The sequence below is a fragment of the Megalobrama amblycephala genome, linkage group LG19, assembly GCF_018812025.1.
Source record: "Megalobrama amblycephala isolate DHTTF-2021 linkage group LG19, ASM1881202v1, whole genome shotgun sequence".
Lineage (NCBI taxonomy): Eukaryota > Metazoa > Chordata > Actinopteri > Cypriniformes > Xenocyprididae > Megalobrama > Megalobrama amblycephala.
Genome location: NC_063062.1, coordinates 39,745,904 through 39,764,211, shown reverse-complemented (window position 1 = coordinate 39,764,211; position 18,308 = coordinate 39,745,904). Strand labels below are relative to the sequence as shown.

Genomic DNA, 18,308 nt, shown 5'->3' with positions numbered 1-18,308 from the left:
AACACAGCAGGAGAGAACACAACATTAGCCAGCTAGCTAAAGCTCCGGAGGAAAATTATTAGCTAACGCTACCGTTTTTGAGAAGGTAGATTTTGAGGTGAGGGGACTGACAAGGCAGAAGGTAAAGTGGTCCACCGTTCTATCAATAAGTAGACCTGCCAACCTGTATGCAATTTGCGTAGCGGATAGGCATTTTGACTTCAAAGTACGCTGGTACGATTTGTCACTCTAAACTACGCAAAAACCTGGTGACGCCTCTGTGCACGCGCAGTACTCAAATCAAGCAACAGCAAAATAAGAAGAGTTCGACTAATCATAGCGCTAGGTTCTTCCCCCAAATATACTGTAAATGTTAGACCCAGTGACAGGCTGGCATGAAATGGCTTGCATAATACTTAGTAAGGAGGCCATAATAATTTTTGACTCATGGCTGAAGTTAAGTTTCTCCAGCTCTCCCCAGGTTGGCAAAAAAAGCACACTGATTCTTGAGAAGTGGGACAAAACAGGGTGAAATATTGAAAAAATAAAACCGTATACTCAGACAAATTAAACTACATTTATGTATCTTACATGTACTAAGCTATGCTTTGATACAACCTCCCAAGTTTTCTTTTTTAATAAAATGTGCTTTTTACCTTGCCAACACTTATACTGTCAACACCGTCAGACACCAAAAACACAAATTAATTTCCACTCACATTATGCAAGACCTATAAGAAGTATAGTAAACTATTTTTTACAAAGGCAAACAGAGGCCACACACAAAAAAAATACTTTTAATATGTATAAATATATTTATTATAAGGATTTCCGTTTGTGTTTCTTAAATCGGACTGTGTAATGTAACTTTAACTTTATCTTTAACAGCAATCAAGATGTTTTTAACATTTCAAAACACATTGTCATGTTAGCAGAGAGATTACATTTTCACATATGACCAACAATTCATCAACAAATATAAAATATCATAATGAAATATCCTCAAGATAGTCATCTGACGAAGTTGACACATCTGACGGTGGTGATGAAAACTTGAATTTGTTGTCAATTTAACTATCAAATACATTGAATCAATTAATTACTGTATTAAAACAAACACAACAAACGGTGAGCATGTTATTGTTTATAAAGTTTTTATTCAAGATTCACATTTAAGTCTTTTTTATATATCATTGGAACACACATTATCTATTTTCTCGCATCTCGGAACAGTATGTATGGTAAGTTTTAACAGTTATTTGAACAAATAAAACAATTAGTTCTATCCATTTACATTTTATCTAATCTCAATTTTACCATAAACTTAATATTCACATTTAAACATCTTAACATATAACATCTTAACAAATGATCCAAAATGATCAGACACATTTGATCAGAATGCATGTTTTATCCAGTGTGTCTGCTATCAAATTAATATTAAACTACTGAACAACTGGATGGAACAAAAAAAAAAAAAAAAAAAATGTTCATTGTTTCATACACTTTGCTGCTTTTATCTGTATTCGCTGACTACTGAAACATCAGAAACTGAATGTGCTCCCTCTCTATATAGTCCATCACCTCAGGTGAGAGGTGAAAAATATGTCTAGTGCTGCTTGCACGCCTCTGAGACGATGGTTCAGTCAGCTTCACCAGGATATTTTGGACTGGAATGAAGCACACATCCTTTGCTCCTCGTTTTGGATGAAACTGAGTGCTTGGACCATTAGGATGGAAGAATTCCACCTTAACATCTTGGTGATGTGTATCCATAGTGATGACTTTTGCCAACCACCAGTTCTTGTCATATATCACAGCAAGCCAGTCTCCACTGTTAATATGATCTTCTGCTATCTTTGTGTAAACTCCCTTAGGAACTTCATCATTGTCCTGCTCCATTTCTTCCATTAGCATGGCAACAGGTCCTTTTTCCTTCTGTTGAGCAGAAGCACTGCTACCACCTGTGTTCTCAGCATGCCTTTTCAAATTCATCACCTTTTCATGCTCATTGAGATCAAACATGGCTGGAGTGAAACACTGACAAATCTTCGGTTCACAGCAAAAGCAGGACAATGATCTGCAAAAGATCTTCTTCTCCTCAGGAATAACTTGATGAACTTTTCGTGTTCCAGGCACAGGTTTCATGGGTTGAATGAGCTCATCATAGCATGTAATTTCTTCATCTTTGACATAGAAGAGTTGGATGTTGGGAAGACTTTTTCCCACCATGTCATAGAATATTATCCCACTTGTAACATTGTTGCCTTGCAGAAGGAGACAATCTGCAGTTCTTTTGACTGTCCCTCCAATGCCATCTGGTGCTCCCTTGCCGTGTGAAGTGGCAAAGAAGTTCCAAGTCGCTCTTTGGAAACCAAATCTTGAAGGGACATCACATAAGAGAGAGAAATTCTTCTTGTTTTTATATTGTTTGCTTGGGCCATCAGACCAAAAGTGGATGGTATGAGCACCAGGAAACTTGTGTCTTATTGTTTTGAGGACAGGATCCATGTATGCCCAAATGGAAGCAGCATCCTGACGCTTGGATTCAGACACAGTGCAAAACCCAGCCTTTTCATCTTTTGTGTAGTACATGCCAGTGTGTAGATTGAGTTGGGGGAGGTTCTGACCAAAATGGCATGACTGTACCTCAGAGCTATATTTGCATTTCCATGCTTCTGCGAAGTCAACATGCACGATTACACTCTTTTCATCACAGTTGTCTATCATCTTCCTGTACTCTCTGGACTGATTTTTAACCAAACACACATGTGTTGTTGTCTCATTGCGCAACAGGTCTTCATACAGCCGTATGAGTTCTGCTATGGTGCCAGTATGCGTCACAAGTTTAGTGTTGTGGTGAGATTCGCCTGCCACTTGGTCCTTTACCCGTTCCCACTGCTGCCACTCAACATTGATCAGCTCTTGTTGTGCTGTAATAGGTGTGCTTTTGTGAAGACAGCGAGTACAAACACGCAGGAGACATGATTCACTTGGAGGAGAGCAACAAACAAGCTCAAAACTATCATCGAGCTTGCTACTCTGAGTAACCCCATGTTCTCTCAAGACCTCAAGCATCATCTTTGCATTTTCATGGTATTGGCACTGACAGGTCTTTCGATCAGATGGCTTGGGTGCTGTGACATAGAAAGGGCGAAGAGTGCAGAAAGATGAATAACTCAGACTAATGTGTGGGTGTTGTTTGGTGAACTCTTTGTGGAGGTTTATCATTGTGTCTGAGAGGACCATTCTTTGATGCTTTTTCTTATTTCGTGTAATTGTGTCTTGTTTGTCAGTGGTCATACGTGCACAATTACAAAAGAAGTTTTGGACTGTTTGTGTGATTGTTTGCAGGTAACTGGGTCTTCTGACTTTGGATTTCTTTTGCCTCAGTGTTTTGTATGTCAGACCGAATTGCCTCATTTTGTATAGCAGCCGGTATTTTTTAAGAATCATGCCTGACAAGTGAAGGTTCTTAGATTTTACATAACATCTCTGAAGTGGCTCTGCACTCTGTTTTCCTTCATTGAATTCTTTAATTAGAACATTGTGGAACAGCAGAGTTTTCTTTACTGAAGGGGAGCTGTTATTTCTATTGCACATCATTCCCTCTGTGGTGGTTCTTGGCGATTCACTCAGTGTGATCTCCTGTGTTGTCTTCTGTTTTATGCGCCTTATCTGCTTTTTTAATTTACTGTTCTCTTTTTGGGCCTTGCTGAGTTTGGTCTTTAGCTTTTTCATTTCTCTAGAATGTCTCTGCCTTGTTTTGACCCTCTCTCTTTTCCCTGCAGCAGCCTGCCTGCTTGTCTGTGGTGTCTCATTGAAGTCATTTGATGGACTATCCGGAGGTGTTTCCGTTGTGAGGGTTGAGTGTCTATCTGTCTTCGCGCTCTTCATTCTCGCTGACTATGCTTCCATTTCTTTCTCTTTTTCCTCTGTTCTCTCTTACTCAAATCCTTGATTTGCTTTAGTTTTCCTTCCTCAACTCTGTTTCCACCCTTGTCTCTCCCTTCTTAAAAATTCCTCCTTTAATTCTGGCTGTACACTGATTTTCTCTCTTTGTTTTTTCTGATACTCTCTGTCCCTTCGTCTACGCTCTTCCAATGAGAGATGTCTAGCCATGCTGAACTAAAACACACAAAAAGAGCACAAGAATATCTTTATCATATTTTCCTATACTATGCAATGTTCCTTATTATGTTCCATAAGCCCTGTGGTCCCTTAGCTTTATGTTCCTTCATCCCTAGCTCTGCTAGAAGTGATGACTATCAATCCACAAAAGCAATATATGCTGTCAGGTCACATATTTAGTATTCATACATTATTATAATAAACAATATTTTTATTAGAATATTAGAATAAACACTATTTTATATTTAATATAATTAAAAATGACTTGAAAACCACAGAAATATGAGTTTATGTTGAGTGTCAACTCCATCATTTGCCTGTCACCACCGTCAGACAGAAAATCTGACGGTGTTGACACACAAGGCATTTCTTTCACAAAACAAATGGATTTCATGGAGTAGCCATTTTGTTTTCTCTGTTGATGCTAGATGCTAATAGAACCTACTTCAGGGGAATAGAATGATCTAAAAATTTCAAATAATTTCCTCAGAAATTGGAAGAGGGTGTTGACTCATCATGGTTGTGACACAGGAAATATTAACATTAAGATTTAAAATACTCTAAAACTATAAAACTTACCAGAGCCTGTCTGACAGTGATGTACTCTACAGATGTGGAATGTGGTAAAAGGGTCCTTCAGAGTGACAGCTGCCCCTGATATTCCTTGATTTTATTACATTTTAATAAATGTCTGACGGTGTTGACAAAATGGGGACACAACTTTGAAATCTTATAAAACATGCATGTATCATTGAAAAAAAAACTTTGCTCTGACATGATATATTATTAAGTGTTGCTTTTGATAAAACAAGCTTTTTCATCATAAAAAAAAACGTTTTTATCCATTTTATTGCATATGAATGATTGAACCCTTCTCTGTGGACACACTGTTTTAGATGTAGTGAGAAGACAATAAGTGTCATAGATTTGTTATAATAATGATAAAATTAAATTGAAGGGGATAATTGTGTTAAATACATTCTATTATTAATCCCTCATAACATTTACAATTGAAAATATTTTCATCTTTAAACCTAATAGCAGTTACAATTGCTGGACATGTTTTGTCCCATGTCTCAAGAATCAGTGAGCATCTCAAAATGCATCAGATTGATGCTTTAAAATATGGAATATTTACATTTTTCTTCCAGGGGACCATGCCCCCCGACCCCCCTAGAGGGATAATATCCTTCTCACCTTTTTCACCCCTGACCCGTTTTCATGCCTGTTTCTGAGCATCTGAAAGTGTAAATTATTTTGCTGGCAACAGAGGCCCCACTGAGCCATCGGATTTCATCAAGAGTATCTGTTACATACTTCCTGGCTCAGGACAGAGTAACAAAAAATATGCTCAACTCAAAAACACTTTTATTTAAAGAAAGAATACATGATAAACTAACAAACAAAATAACGACGACAAAAAAACTGGTGCTGGAGAGAGGTCAAGCTCAAGTCAAACAGGAACCCAAACACTGATCCAAAGCCCTCTGGAAAGACAGATCCTTTAATCAGGATCCACTCATCATAGGCAACCCGTTACACCTGCCGCCTGACTCCACCCTGAAAACTCAAAAAGACCAACCCTGCATCCCAATGTGCATACTATTCACCCTATCCGCCCTAAATAGTATTGAATATTACTAATGTCACATACTACTTAGGATGGATAGTATGAACATTGAGACGCAGGCCAACTTGATTTCTGTTCTGAGGATGAATGAAGGTCTTATGGAACGGCATGAGGGTGAGAAATTAATGACAGTGAACTTACACTTTAAAGGGTTTTTACACATAGAAAAGGTGAAAATTGTATTACATTGTACAGTTTTTTTCACTGGATGATGATGTAAGTTCCTGTTGCAATTCTCAATTCAGCATAATTGACCTTCAATGGTGACATTTTTCACAAGTCCCTATAGGAATAATAACTCAAATGGAAGAAAAAATAATACAAATATTTGTTAAAACAATTAATACTAAAATATACATAATATATTATACTAATATAGTGAACAAAAAAAAAACTAAACTATTAATTAATTGAGGGTTATTTACACCCAGGGATTTTAGATTTCTGCCCCCACCATTAAAAAAAATTCAAAAAATGCAGATTTTTCAAAACTTTACTATAATATAATTATTATAAGCTCAAAGTATTATGGGTAGAATCTCTCTACAGTCTGTTCTGATTCATCAACACAGTTTCACTGATGATCCAGAACCAACCCAAAACCCAGGATAGAGCGGTTGAGTGAATGTGGTCTGGACTGTGTGGATGAGTTTCACTGTGTCTCTCTTGACGCTGTAGAAGGACAGAGTTCCTGCACTGTGATCCACATACACTCCTATTCTACTACTGCTGATGGGCTTTACAGGGAGTTTAGTCTTTCTGTTATTGTGTCTGAATGAGTAACTGGAGGGAGTGCAGTACAAACTCCAGGACTGATCATTATATCCAAACACAGACTCATCACCCTCACCCTTCCTGCTGATGCTCTTATATGACACTGATATAAACACACCATCACTCCACTCAATCTCCCAGTAACAGCGTCGATCACACACACTCTCTCTACACAACACCTGAGGATGATAATAAAATCTGTCTGGATGATCAGGATACGACTGAAGCTCTGTGTTAGTGTAAGTAATCACTCTGTTATTCTCAGACAGTTGGAGGTGTTTATTCACTGTGTTCCGATCCGCAGTGAACTGATGATAATCTGATGGAGATAAAACACAAGTCTTCAGTTCAGGTCTGACAAGTTCATTTATGACAAATTAATATTACAGAAGTAAATCTTAACTTGATTTAGGATTCTTCTGTGTGTGTGTGTGTGTGTGTGTGCGCGCGTGTGTGTACATACATTTGCGTACTCCTGCTGTAATTCTGATCTCTCCTCCATGATCCACACTACAAAACACACACAGTGTCACAGTTCATTAGTAAACTCAGTAAACACACACACACACACACACACACACACACACACACACACACACACACACACACACTTTACAAGAGGCTCTTCAGATACAGTATAGGGCTAAATGGGAATAAAGTTATCAGTGGGTCTGTCGTGTACTGCACAGTTCGCAGTTGTACACAGTCGACTGTCGAATTAAAGCTGCATACAGCCAGAGAAATAGTCACATCTGTGCTGCTAAAGGGTATTTTTTATTTGGATAATCTAATATCTGTTAATATAATATTCCATACATTATTCAGCTGCAGAATTGTCTAAAAAGTGATAACTGGTTCCAGACCGAATGACACACAGACATATCCTGAATGAGTTCTTTAGAATTAAACTTAATACTCAAATATAGAATAAAAAATGTGTTCTGTTGCAAGTTCATACCCTTGTTCTCATGTTTTATTCCCTTACAAAAATAAGTATACTTCAAGTTCATTTTATGAAATATACTCAAGTAATGTTCAAGTATATTTTAAGTGTATTTTATCTAGTAAGAATACTAATATTGTTCTAGTAGTATACTTGTAAGTGTGCTAAAATGGCCCACTTTTTTAAAGTATACTTTTAAGTAGTATAGTTTACTTCATTTTTTGTTTGCAATGCTACAAGTGAACTTATTTATATGCTGATAGTTCTAGATAAATACTTGTACATTTTTTAGTTTATGAAAGTACACTTTGAAGTACTCAGTAAACTAAGGTAAGTTTAGTAGTTTTATACTAAAAGAAAATGTGCCAGATCCTTCAACCAATGATTAATAGATGGACCTTCTATGTTCTTCCAGTAAAATGCTACCAAACATCTTGCAAGAACTGGACAAATGTCCATAAGGAATTAAACCCAAAGCACATATTTCAGGAGTCACTGGAAATGGTTTTGAGATTATTGAGGAAATTACTGTTGCCACTTTTTGCCAGAACGTCTTAATCACCTCACACTCCCAGATACAATGAAAGAATGTACCCTTATGTTTTTGGCATTTAAAACAGATGTCTGGAATGTTTGGGTTAAACTTATTTAACTTTTCAGGGGTTACATAAGTACGCATTACCCAGTTAAATTGAATCAGCTTAAATCTAGCATTAATTGACAAATTCTGGGCTCTGATACATATCTGGCTCCATTCTAAATCTGAAAGATCATACTGCAGATCTGTACTCCAAGTGACTCTCTTGGATTCAGATGATTCTTTAGAGCTGTTAACAAATTTGCAATAAAACTGTGAAATTTGGTTTGTACTAAGATCCTCAAAAAACAACTTTTTCTAGTTCTGTTGGTAAAGGTCTAGATAGGGAATCATTTTGCTTAACATTGATATAGCTGCGAATTTGTAAATATTTAAAAAAGTGTGTCATTGGGATTCCAAATTTTTTGTAAAGGTCATCAATGTGTCTCCCTCAAATAAATCCCCAACCTTACGGATACCCTTTAATGCCCACTGTTTGAAGCCAGAATCATTATTCCCTGGTCTGAAGTCCCTGTTTCCACAAATAGGAGAAAAGTAAGAGAGAGTTGGAACTTCTCCTAGTATGTGCTGAACATCATTCCATACTATTAAAGTATTTTTAACAAATGGATTTTTGGTAGCCTTTTTTAGATTCTTATGCAAGTCCGAGTATAAATACAGGTCCATACTCATTTCATTTATAACTGTTGATTCTATCTCTACCCAGGGTAACTGTGGCTTTGAGGAAAACCAATAGGTGGCAGACCAGTAGTACCATTGCAAATTGGTTAAATGTAAACCTCCTCTGTCATAAGGAAGATATAGCAATGTTAGGCGAAGCCTTGCACGTCTATTATTCCAAATGAATTTGGTTAATTTTTTTTTTTCATACTAGAGAAAAAACCTAATGGAGGGGAAAGTGGAATAGAGTGAAATAAATACAAAAAAATTGGTAGAATATTCATCTTAATAATGTTTATACGGCCAATCAGTGAGACTGGTAGGGAGGACCATCGGTCAACAGATTCATTGACTTTGGCAATGACTGGGTTATAATTGGCAGGGACTAACCTGTCAACTGTAGGAGTAATGATTATGCCTAAATATTTAAAGCCATCGACTGCATTTATAAATGGATGCCCAATTGGTGGTTTAAGTCTTTCATCGTGTCCGGACCGCTTCCGACGTACCGATGTGGACATAAAAGGTTCAGTAGATTATTTGCTTTAAATGAATGGTTGATGTCTTGGTGTAATTCTTGGGTATTTAAAAAAGTATTGATGATTTGGTATTATTAATTTTATAGCCGGAGAACTTTCCAAATCTGTCAATCAGTTCGAGCAACTCTGGAATGGATCTCTCAAGTCTTGTTAGAAAAAGAATGGAGTCGTCTGCATATAAGGCTATTCGATGATCACGATATTTAATTTTAATGCCCTTAATGATAGAGTTGCTTCTAATTGCAATTGCTAAGGGCTCCAGTGCTAAAAGAAAGAGCAATGGGGACAGAGGACATCCTTGCCTTGTTCCTCTGTGTATATTAAAAGGTTTTGATATTGTATTATTAGTCATAACTTCAGCTATTGGTTTAAAGTATAAAATATTTACCCAACGTAGTAATGACCCAATGAACAGAAGCTGCTCTTTATAAATAATTGGAATCTTTTCTGGGAGCGTCCTAGGCTCTTCTGTGCTGATGGCCTGCACCCCAGCAGAATCAGAGCTGATCTTCTGTCGAAGAACATCTCCAAGACGCTTCGCATCATATGACTAGTAAGTCAAACCTCAAATCACAGTCTGTGTTCTGCCTACTTAATTGATAGAAATGTGAGTGTAATGCAGTCTATAGAAACTGTGTCTATTCCCCGAATAGTGAGGTTTAGCAATAACAATAAAAATAAAGGATCTAGAAAAAACCTGATCGTGATCAAACCAGAATTTTGCAAAATTACTGAACAAAAACATTCTCTAAAGCTAGGGCTACTAAACATTAGATCGCTGACACCTAAGGTGGTTATTATAAATGAAATGATCACAGATAATAGTCTTGATTTAATTTGCCTTACTGAAACATGGCTTAAACCAAATGATTATTTCGGTCTTAATGAGTCTTGTCCACCTGGCTACTGTTATAAAAATAAATGCCGTCCGATTGGCCGTGGCGGTGGTGTAGCAACAATCTACAGAGATATTCTGAACGTTACTCAGAAAACAAACTACAGGTTTAATTCATTTGAAATTCTTATGCTAAATGTTACACTCTCAGATATAAATATAAAGTCGCTACTATCTCTTGCTTTGGCTACCGTTTATAGACCTCCAGGGCCTTATGCTGATTTCCTAAAAGAGTTTGCAGACTTTCTCTCAGACCTATTGGTTAACGTCGATAAAGTGATGATTGTTGGAGATTTTAACATTCATGTAGACAATACAAATGATGCGTTAGGGGCTGCGTTTACAAATTTACTAAACTCCTTTGGGGTCAAACAAAACGTCACTGGACCCACTCACCGTTTTAATCATACTCTAGATTTAATTATATCACATGGAATAAATCCTACTGATATATAAATTCTACCACAAAGTGATGACGTCTCTGATCACTACCTCGTAACTTGCGTACTGCATACTGATGATATTTGTCAAATTGCGCCACGATATCGACTAGGCAGAACAATTCTCCCGACAACTATAGATAAATTCACAAATAAACTGCCTGATTTGTCTCAGCTGCTCATCGTACCCAAACACACAAATGATCTCGAGAAAATGACTAGCAGCATGTGCACCATTTTCACTAGTACATTAGATACTGTTGCACCGATGAGATTAAAAAAGGTTAGAGAGAAAAATACTGTACCTTGGTACAACAGTATTAGTCGCGCTATGAAAAGAGAAACTCGTAATCTAGAACGCAAATGGAGACAAACTCGTTTAGAGGTCTTCAGAATCGCGTGGAAAGACAGTTCGTCCCGTTATAGAAAGACTCTAAAAGCAGCCAGGGCTGAGCATCTCCGCAAACTCATAGAAAATAACCGAAACAATCCACGGTTCTTGTTTAGTACAGTGGCTAGATTAACAAATAAACAGAACAAAACATTTCATTACAGTTTAGCAGTGATGATTTTATGAATTTCTTTACTGAGATAATTGAAAGCATCAGAAATACAATTGTAAATGTACAAACTTTGACAGAGTTTTATGATTCAGCCTCAATTATCGCCCCTCAAGAACAGTTGCAGTGCTTTACAACTATAGGACAGGAAGAGCTAAATAAACTTATTACTGCGTCTAAACCAACAACATGATTATTAGATCCAATACCCACTAAACTACTGAAAGAACTGTTACCTGTAGCAGAAGAGCCTCTTCTCAATATTATCAACTTGTCTTTATCTCTAGGTCAAGCTAGCAGTTATTAAGCCTCTCATTAAGAAACCACAATTAGATCCAAATGTATTAGCAAATTACAGACCCATTTCAAATCTTCCATTTATGTCTAAAATACTAGAAAAAGTGGTGTTGGCCCAATTGTGCTCCTTCTTGCAAAAAAACGCTATCTATGAAAAATTTCAGTCAGGATTCAGATCTCATCATAGCACAGAAACTGCACTTGTTAAAATTACAAATGACTTACTTCTAGCTTCTGACCAGGGCTGTGTCTCAATACTAGTGTTACTTGATCTCAGTGCTGCGTTCGACACTATAGATCATAAAATACTCCTAGATCGACTACAAAATTACACTGGTATTCAGAGACAGGCATTACGGTGGTTTAGGTCGTACCTATCAGACCAACACAATTTTGTCTATTTAAACGGGAAAAAATCTAAGATAACAATAGTAAACTATGGAGTGCCGCAAGGATCAGTGTTAGGCCCTCTGCTATTTTCAATATACATGCTGCCACTCGGCAATATTATAAGAAAACATGGAATTAGTTTCCACTGCTATGCTGATGATACTCAGTTATATATTTCATCACAACCAGATGAAATCTCTAAATTATCCAATCTGACAGAATGTATTAAAGAAGTAAAACATTGGATGACTAGTAATTTTCTTCTATTAAATTCAGATAAGACTGAAGTATTACTTATTGGGCCAAAAACCTGTACACGGAATCTCTCAGACTACAATCTGCATTTAGAAGGATGTGCTGTTACTCCATCCTCGACAGTTAAAGACCTGGGTGTTATATTAGACAGCAACTTGTCCTTTGAAAATCATATTTCATATGTTACAAAAACAGCCTTCTTCCACCTCAGCAACATTGCTAAGATATGGAATATGTTATCTATTTCTGATGCAGAAAAGTTATTCATGCTTTCATGATGTCTCGACTAGATTACTGTAATGCATTATTAACTGGTTGTCCTGCTTCTTCAATAAACAAGCTACAATTAGTACAAAATGCAGCTGCTAGAGTTCTTACCAGGTCAAGAAAATATGATCATATAACACCAATTTTATCATCTCTACACTGGTTACCCATTAAGTTCCGTATCGATTATAAAGTATTGCTAATGACCTATAAGGCTCTAAATGGTTTAGCTCCTGTGTACTTAACTGATCTTCTATCGCCATACAATCCTTTACGCTCTTTAAGATCACAAAACTCTAGGCTTCTGGTTGTACCTAGGATATCTAAGTCCACTAAAGGAGGGAGAGCATTTTCTCATTTAGCTCTGAAACTCTGGAATAGGCTTCCTGATAATGTTAGGGGCTCAGACTCACTCACCCAGTTTAAATCTAGACTAAAGACACATCTCTTTAGCCAAGCGTTCACATAATGCATCTCATATCAGATCAATTGCACATGACTGTCTTTGCTTAAAGTTATGAACAGCAGCTACGCTAATTATTCTTCTTTTGCTTTTCTGTTTTACCTCGGGACACCCGCCCTGAGGTGACTAGAGAGGACATCAGCTTCAGTTTGGATCCAGCCTCTTAAGAAGACCTCAGATGACCAACACCTATGAAGAGACGGCGCCAACACCTATGAAGAGACGGCGCCAACTCCTGCGAGGACTTCAGAAGACACAATCATCTGGATCAACATGCACAATGCCAATTTCTATATCCTAATTATTGTTAATGTAATTCATTTTTTCCAGGAGCTCTTTGCTTCTACCTTCAGTTAAACTGCTAACTCTGATTGTAAATTAATTACCTATATTATATTATTTGCTAACTGCATTCTTTAAATTGTAATATTGACATCCATTCTCTGTAAAGCTGCTTTGAAATGATATGTATCGTGAAAAGCGCTATACAAATAAATTTGAATTGAATTTAATTGAAGTGAATGTGTCTGGGGCTTCTCTTTTTTCATACAAAATTTTCAACAAAAAACGCATCTAATATTATGACTAGCCTGACCATTCTTGATGAATCCATTTTGGTCTATACCTATTACAGATGGTAGGCATTTTTCTAACCTTGATGCCAAGATTTTGTCAATGATCTTTACATCTGTATTAAGTAGAGAGATAGGTATGTATGACTCACATTTGGTAGCAGACTTATCAGGTTATAAAATCAAAGTAATTAAGGCACTCCTCAACGTAGGTGGTAGATATTCATTTTGAAATGATTCTGCGTACATTTCCTTTAGAGGACCAACCAATTTGTTTTTAAAAAGCTTATATATGTCGATTGGTAGACCATCAGGGCCAGCAGATTTACCATTCTTCAGCTTTGATATAGCTTCAGCTTCTAATGTACGGTCTAAATATGTTTTATCTTCTTCTGATATGAGTGGGAACTGAAGATCATTGAGAAATCGAACTTGATCTTCAATAAAATGGGCTGACTCAGAATTATATAAATCTTTATAAAATGAAACAAAAGCATAATTTATCTCTAAAGGATTAGATGTTGTTTTCCCAGTTTGAATACTACTAATGGCTTTTTCTGTGTCCATTTTTTTTATCTGCCATGCTAATAATTTTCCTGCCTTTTCTTCATGCTCATAGAAAGATTGTTTCAGTCTTATTAAGACTTAAGTCTTATTTTCAGCTTTTGTTATGGAAAGGGTGTTGTATTGAGCCCTAAGTTTAAGAAGTTTGCGATTTATAGTATTTGAAGTGTCTAAATAAGCCTTTTCATCTGCAAGTTTAATTTCTTTTTCCAATAAATCTAATTCCAATTTAAGTTTATTAGTTTTTGAGCTTGTATAACAAATTATCTGACCTCGAATATATACCTTGAATGCTTCCCACTTTATAGAAACTGAAGTTTCATTCTTATTCTCTTTAAAAAAAATTATCTATCTGTACTCCAATAAATTTTATAAAATCCAGATCATGTAACCATCTTGGATGAAGTCGCCAGCGACGAGTTTCATTCATATCACTTACTGATTTGTAAACCAAAGAAACTGGACCATGATCTGAGATAACAATAGAATCAAACTGACACAGTGTTACTCTTGGAAAGAGGTCATTAGAGATTAAAAAATAGTCAATACGAGAATGACCCTTCGTCACAGTAGAACAACAAGAATCTTTTACTAGGGTATAACCTTCACCACGGGTCACACAGATTGAGTTCTTTTAAGTAATCACATATCTTTTTCCTAGATTGTGTGCGTGTTGTATCTAAACCTGTTGAGCAGTCAAGACTAGGAGATACTGTGCAATTAAAGTCTCCAGCAATTAGCAATTTTCCTGGTAAAGAGGACACTAAAAGAAATAATTTTTCAAAAAAAAAAAAAAATCAGACAATCTGTATTAGGGCCATAATTTGCCAAAATAATGTTTTCATTTAGAATAGAGCCTTGTATTATTATGTAACGACCTGCTGTGTCCTGTAAAACTCTGGATATTTGAAATGGAACTGACTTGTGTATTAAAATCATTACCCCCCTAGAGTTAGGAGAAAATAAAGCTGAGTAAATTTGGCCTTTCCAGCACCTTTGTATTGGTGTTGTGTTATTTGAAGAAATATGGCATTCTTGCAAAAATACAATTGATGGATTTTGTAAAATTCTGGTCATTACTTACTTAAATTTAGGTAATTTCCCCAAACCTCTCACATTCCACAATGTTATGTTTTTAACTCTGAAATGGAACCCATTACAATATAAGTGCATAGATTGAGAACTGCGTAATATTACAATCTTGTCCCTTAGCCTGTTTACAATAAAATGCAATTTGCCCCATGACTGAAAAAAAGTAAAACATACACAGGATGCTTTTACTAGTACTGGCACCCTGAACTGGCCAGCAATTTACCCCTAACACAAAATCTAAAGATTCAACACTTTGTGTCACCGATCCTATTGCTAGGAGCAGCATAACGCGGATCAAGAGCATGTTCGTTCATTACACGCTCCCATCAACAAACGGCTGGTCATATTAGAAATTGAACAACAGCCTATAATAACAACTGAAGTAACCACAATCAGTCAGCTTCTGAATATACAACAAATTATAATGAAAATAACTGAAAAACAATATAGATACTTAGAAGTCACTGAACACAACTGTACTAAATATCATCCATCAAGTGTCTTTGAAAAGTCAGTCAATTCTATTTTTGCTCTAAATACGTTACCAGTCTCGTAAGAAAAGAGAGAAAGATTTCGTTACATGACGGCTCCGTTCTTCTGTATTCGGCCTTCCTGCCTGATGGATTATCGGTGTGTATCCTTGAGGTTGCAAATAAAATTCTCCACCTCAAATGGGCTCTCAAATGTGCGGTCTCGTCCTGCATGAGTGATGCGCAATTTCGCTGTAAATATTACTCCGTAACGAATGTCCATGGCCTTTAGCTGTTGCTTAACGTCGTAGTATTTCCGTCTTTTCAGATGTGTTTCTCTGGCGATATCTTGGAAAAACTTCACTTCACGCTCGTCGTACGTTATCTTGCCTTTGGCCCGCAGGATTTGTAACACTTTGTCTTTATTATTTGAATTCAAGAAGCGCATAATAAGTGTTCTGGGAGCATTTTGATCTCGATGTTCCTGTAAACGATAAGCTCGTTCGATGGTTATCAGGTTGGTAAAAGACTCCGGTCCCAGTACCTCGGGCAGCCATCTCTCAAGGAAACCCACCATATCCGAGCCCTCGGCGCCTTCAGGTAGACCGACGAGGCGCACATTACTGCGACGACTTCGATTTTCCTGGTCTTCCAGTTTAATGCCAAGAAGTTTCACCTATTGCTGAAGGGCATCTATGGTGTTTTGCAGTTTGGATACTTGATCCTCTAATGGCCGGCAGACCCTCACAGACGTTTGCCGGCCATACAAACATAATAAAACATAAAATAAAGTCCAGGCTTGGTCCTCTGTCGTCCTTTACTGTCGTTGCTCCTCCTTTTATGCTTCCGGAGTTCCTCTGTGAGAGACTCAAGACCGGTGCGCCTCGCAGCTGAAGCTCATTATCACTCACGTCACCGGCCTCGTGCCGTTCCCTTACGGCTCTCGCCCGCCCTACTCATCACAATATGTTTCACATTCTTTCTGGGAAAAGAAAGCATCACTACAACTTGACCATCAGAGTTATAGCATTCAAGTAAGAAATAAAGATCTTTCAAAACTGCAAAATCAAATGTAAAACTAAAACAGAATATTCTTCACATGAATTAAATATACATTTTCATAAAGGCAGGAAAACACCAAGCTAACGGTCGTCTGTCAGGCAGTTTTTGTTCGTTGGCCGACTAAGTTTTATTAGTGTGTCGGCTGAAGTTAGTCCTCGTCAGCTTTTTTCCGGCTGATTCAACATGTTGAATCGGCGTCGGAGCTCATCGGTCCATCTGATCATTCTGATTGGCTGTTTAGCTACTGCCACCTGCTGGTTCAGACAGGCATTTCATCTTACACAGGCGCAGAACGGATGTGCTACTTGACTGTCGGCTGTGGAGTATTGGTTTGGTGTGTCAGGGCAACTTTGGACTCAGATGCTGCCGACGTGAGCCAACCCCACAGTTTGCTTTCAATGCCACTAGTTCGTTGGCATCGGCTTGGTGTGTTCCTGACTTTAGATTCATAATAAACTAAAGTTAGAAAAGTCAATTGCAGTGAGTGATTGTCTCTTTTTCTTTTGTTGTTTGACAGACAGCAGCAGGTTTACTGTATTAGGCTGCTGTCACTTTAAGACCTAATCACAGATTTCTATTGACACGCATCCAATATCTTTCCCAATGGTTTCATTTAAGACATAACTGACTGTGTTTACATGAATACTTGTGAAGACAGACATTTTAACAAAACATTTGAGTATAATAAGGCATGAAAAAAAACTTTAGGTGTTGCGTGGCCACATAATGGGGTTAATAGGTATGACCAGAATGATCAAGCTATACTTGTAAATACAATGAATAACACTAATGAGGGGTGTAATACAGATTTTACTGCAGATTCTTTTGTAAGAAGACATAATCCTGCTGCCGAAATAACTTCTCTGTTAAGTTCTCTTTATATTTCTGATCATGAGGATGAGGGTACTGATGATTGTGAAGCTAATGGAAGTTATCTTGTGAATGATAATGTAAATCAAACAAGGCAAGCAGAAATAGCTCAACTAAAAGTGGATTTATTGGCCCTTAATACCAAAGTACAGACAATAGAACATGATGTTAGACAAGTGGCAGAAAGCACTTTAAGTAGGAAAAATAATTATAGACAGGCTGTGGACGCTAGCCTAGCAGACTTGGATGATTATTTTCGCAACTGCTTGGCAAAGCTAGAAAGAGATATGACAAACTGTTTATTGCGGAGAGATGCTCATTGGGAAAAACGACTAAAAGAGCTACGTCCTACTAGTACCCCTGCTCTCTCTCAATTGTACACACATCCTGACATAAGTTCTTCATTGCCTACTTCCATTACGCCAGTACCAACCCCAAGAGCAAGAAGTGCAATAAATAAATCGGCCAATTTAACTCATGATGTTTCTTTAGTGTCTGTTCCACAGGCTAGTGGGCTTGATCTGTCAGCAGTTACAAGAGTGTCTTCTTTCAGCACTCAACCCCCCATAAGGCTGGAGTTTCCCATCTTTGGGGATTCTTGCGGAACATCTGATGTGCTTAACTTCATCGAGCACTGTGAAAACTATTTGGATATTCGACCACTTCCTAATGCGGAGCTCTGTGGAACTTTGAGCTCTGTTCTGAAGGGACCTGCACACAGTTGGTGGAAAGCGGAAAGAAGTAAGGTAACAGATTGGCAAACATTTAAAAAGGCTTTCATGAATGCATTTCTGCCAGATGATTATCTTTCAGAAGTAGAAGATAAGCTGAAGTCTTTGGTGCAACAACCAAATCAA

At 37.3% G+C, this 18,308-nt stretch overlaps 1 protein-coding gene across 1 annotated transcript in view; it reads right to left on the bottom strand.

Annotated features, from left to right (window-relative positions):
* Window positions 1–5,207: 5,207 nt before the first annotated feature.
* Window positions 5,208–18,308, bottom strand: part of LOC125254180 (NACHT, LRR and PYD domains-containing protein 12-like) — a 45,265-nt gene continuing 32,164 nt past the window's right edge. Inside the window, exons 7-8 of the mRNA XM_048168653.1 lie at window positions 6,978–7,024; window positions 5,208–6,833 (exon numbers count right to left, since the gene is read on the bottom strand). Coding sequence (XP_048024610.1) covers window positions 6,304–6,833; window positions 6,978–7,024 — 577 coding nt within the window. The 3' untranslated portion in view covers window positions 5,208–6,303. The remainder of the gene's footprint in view (window positions 6,834–6,977; window positions 7,025–18,308) is intronic.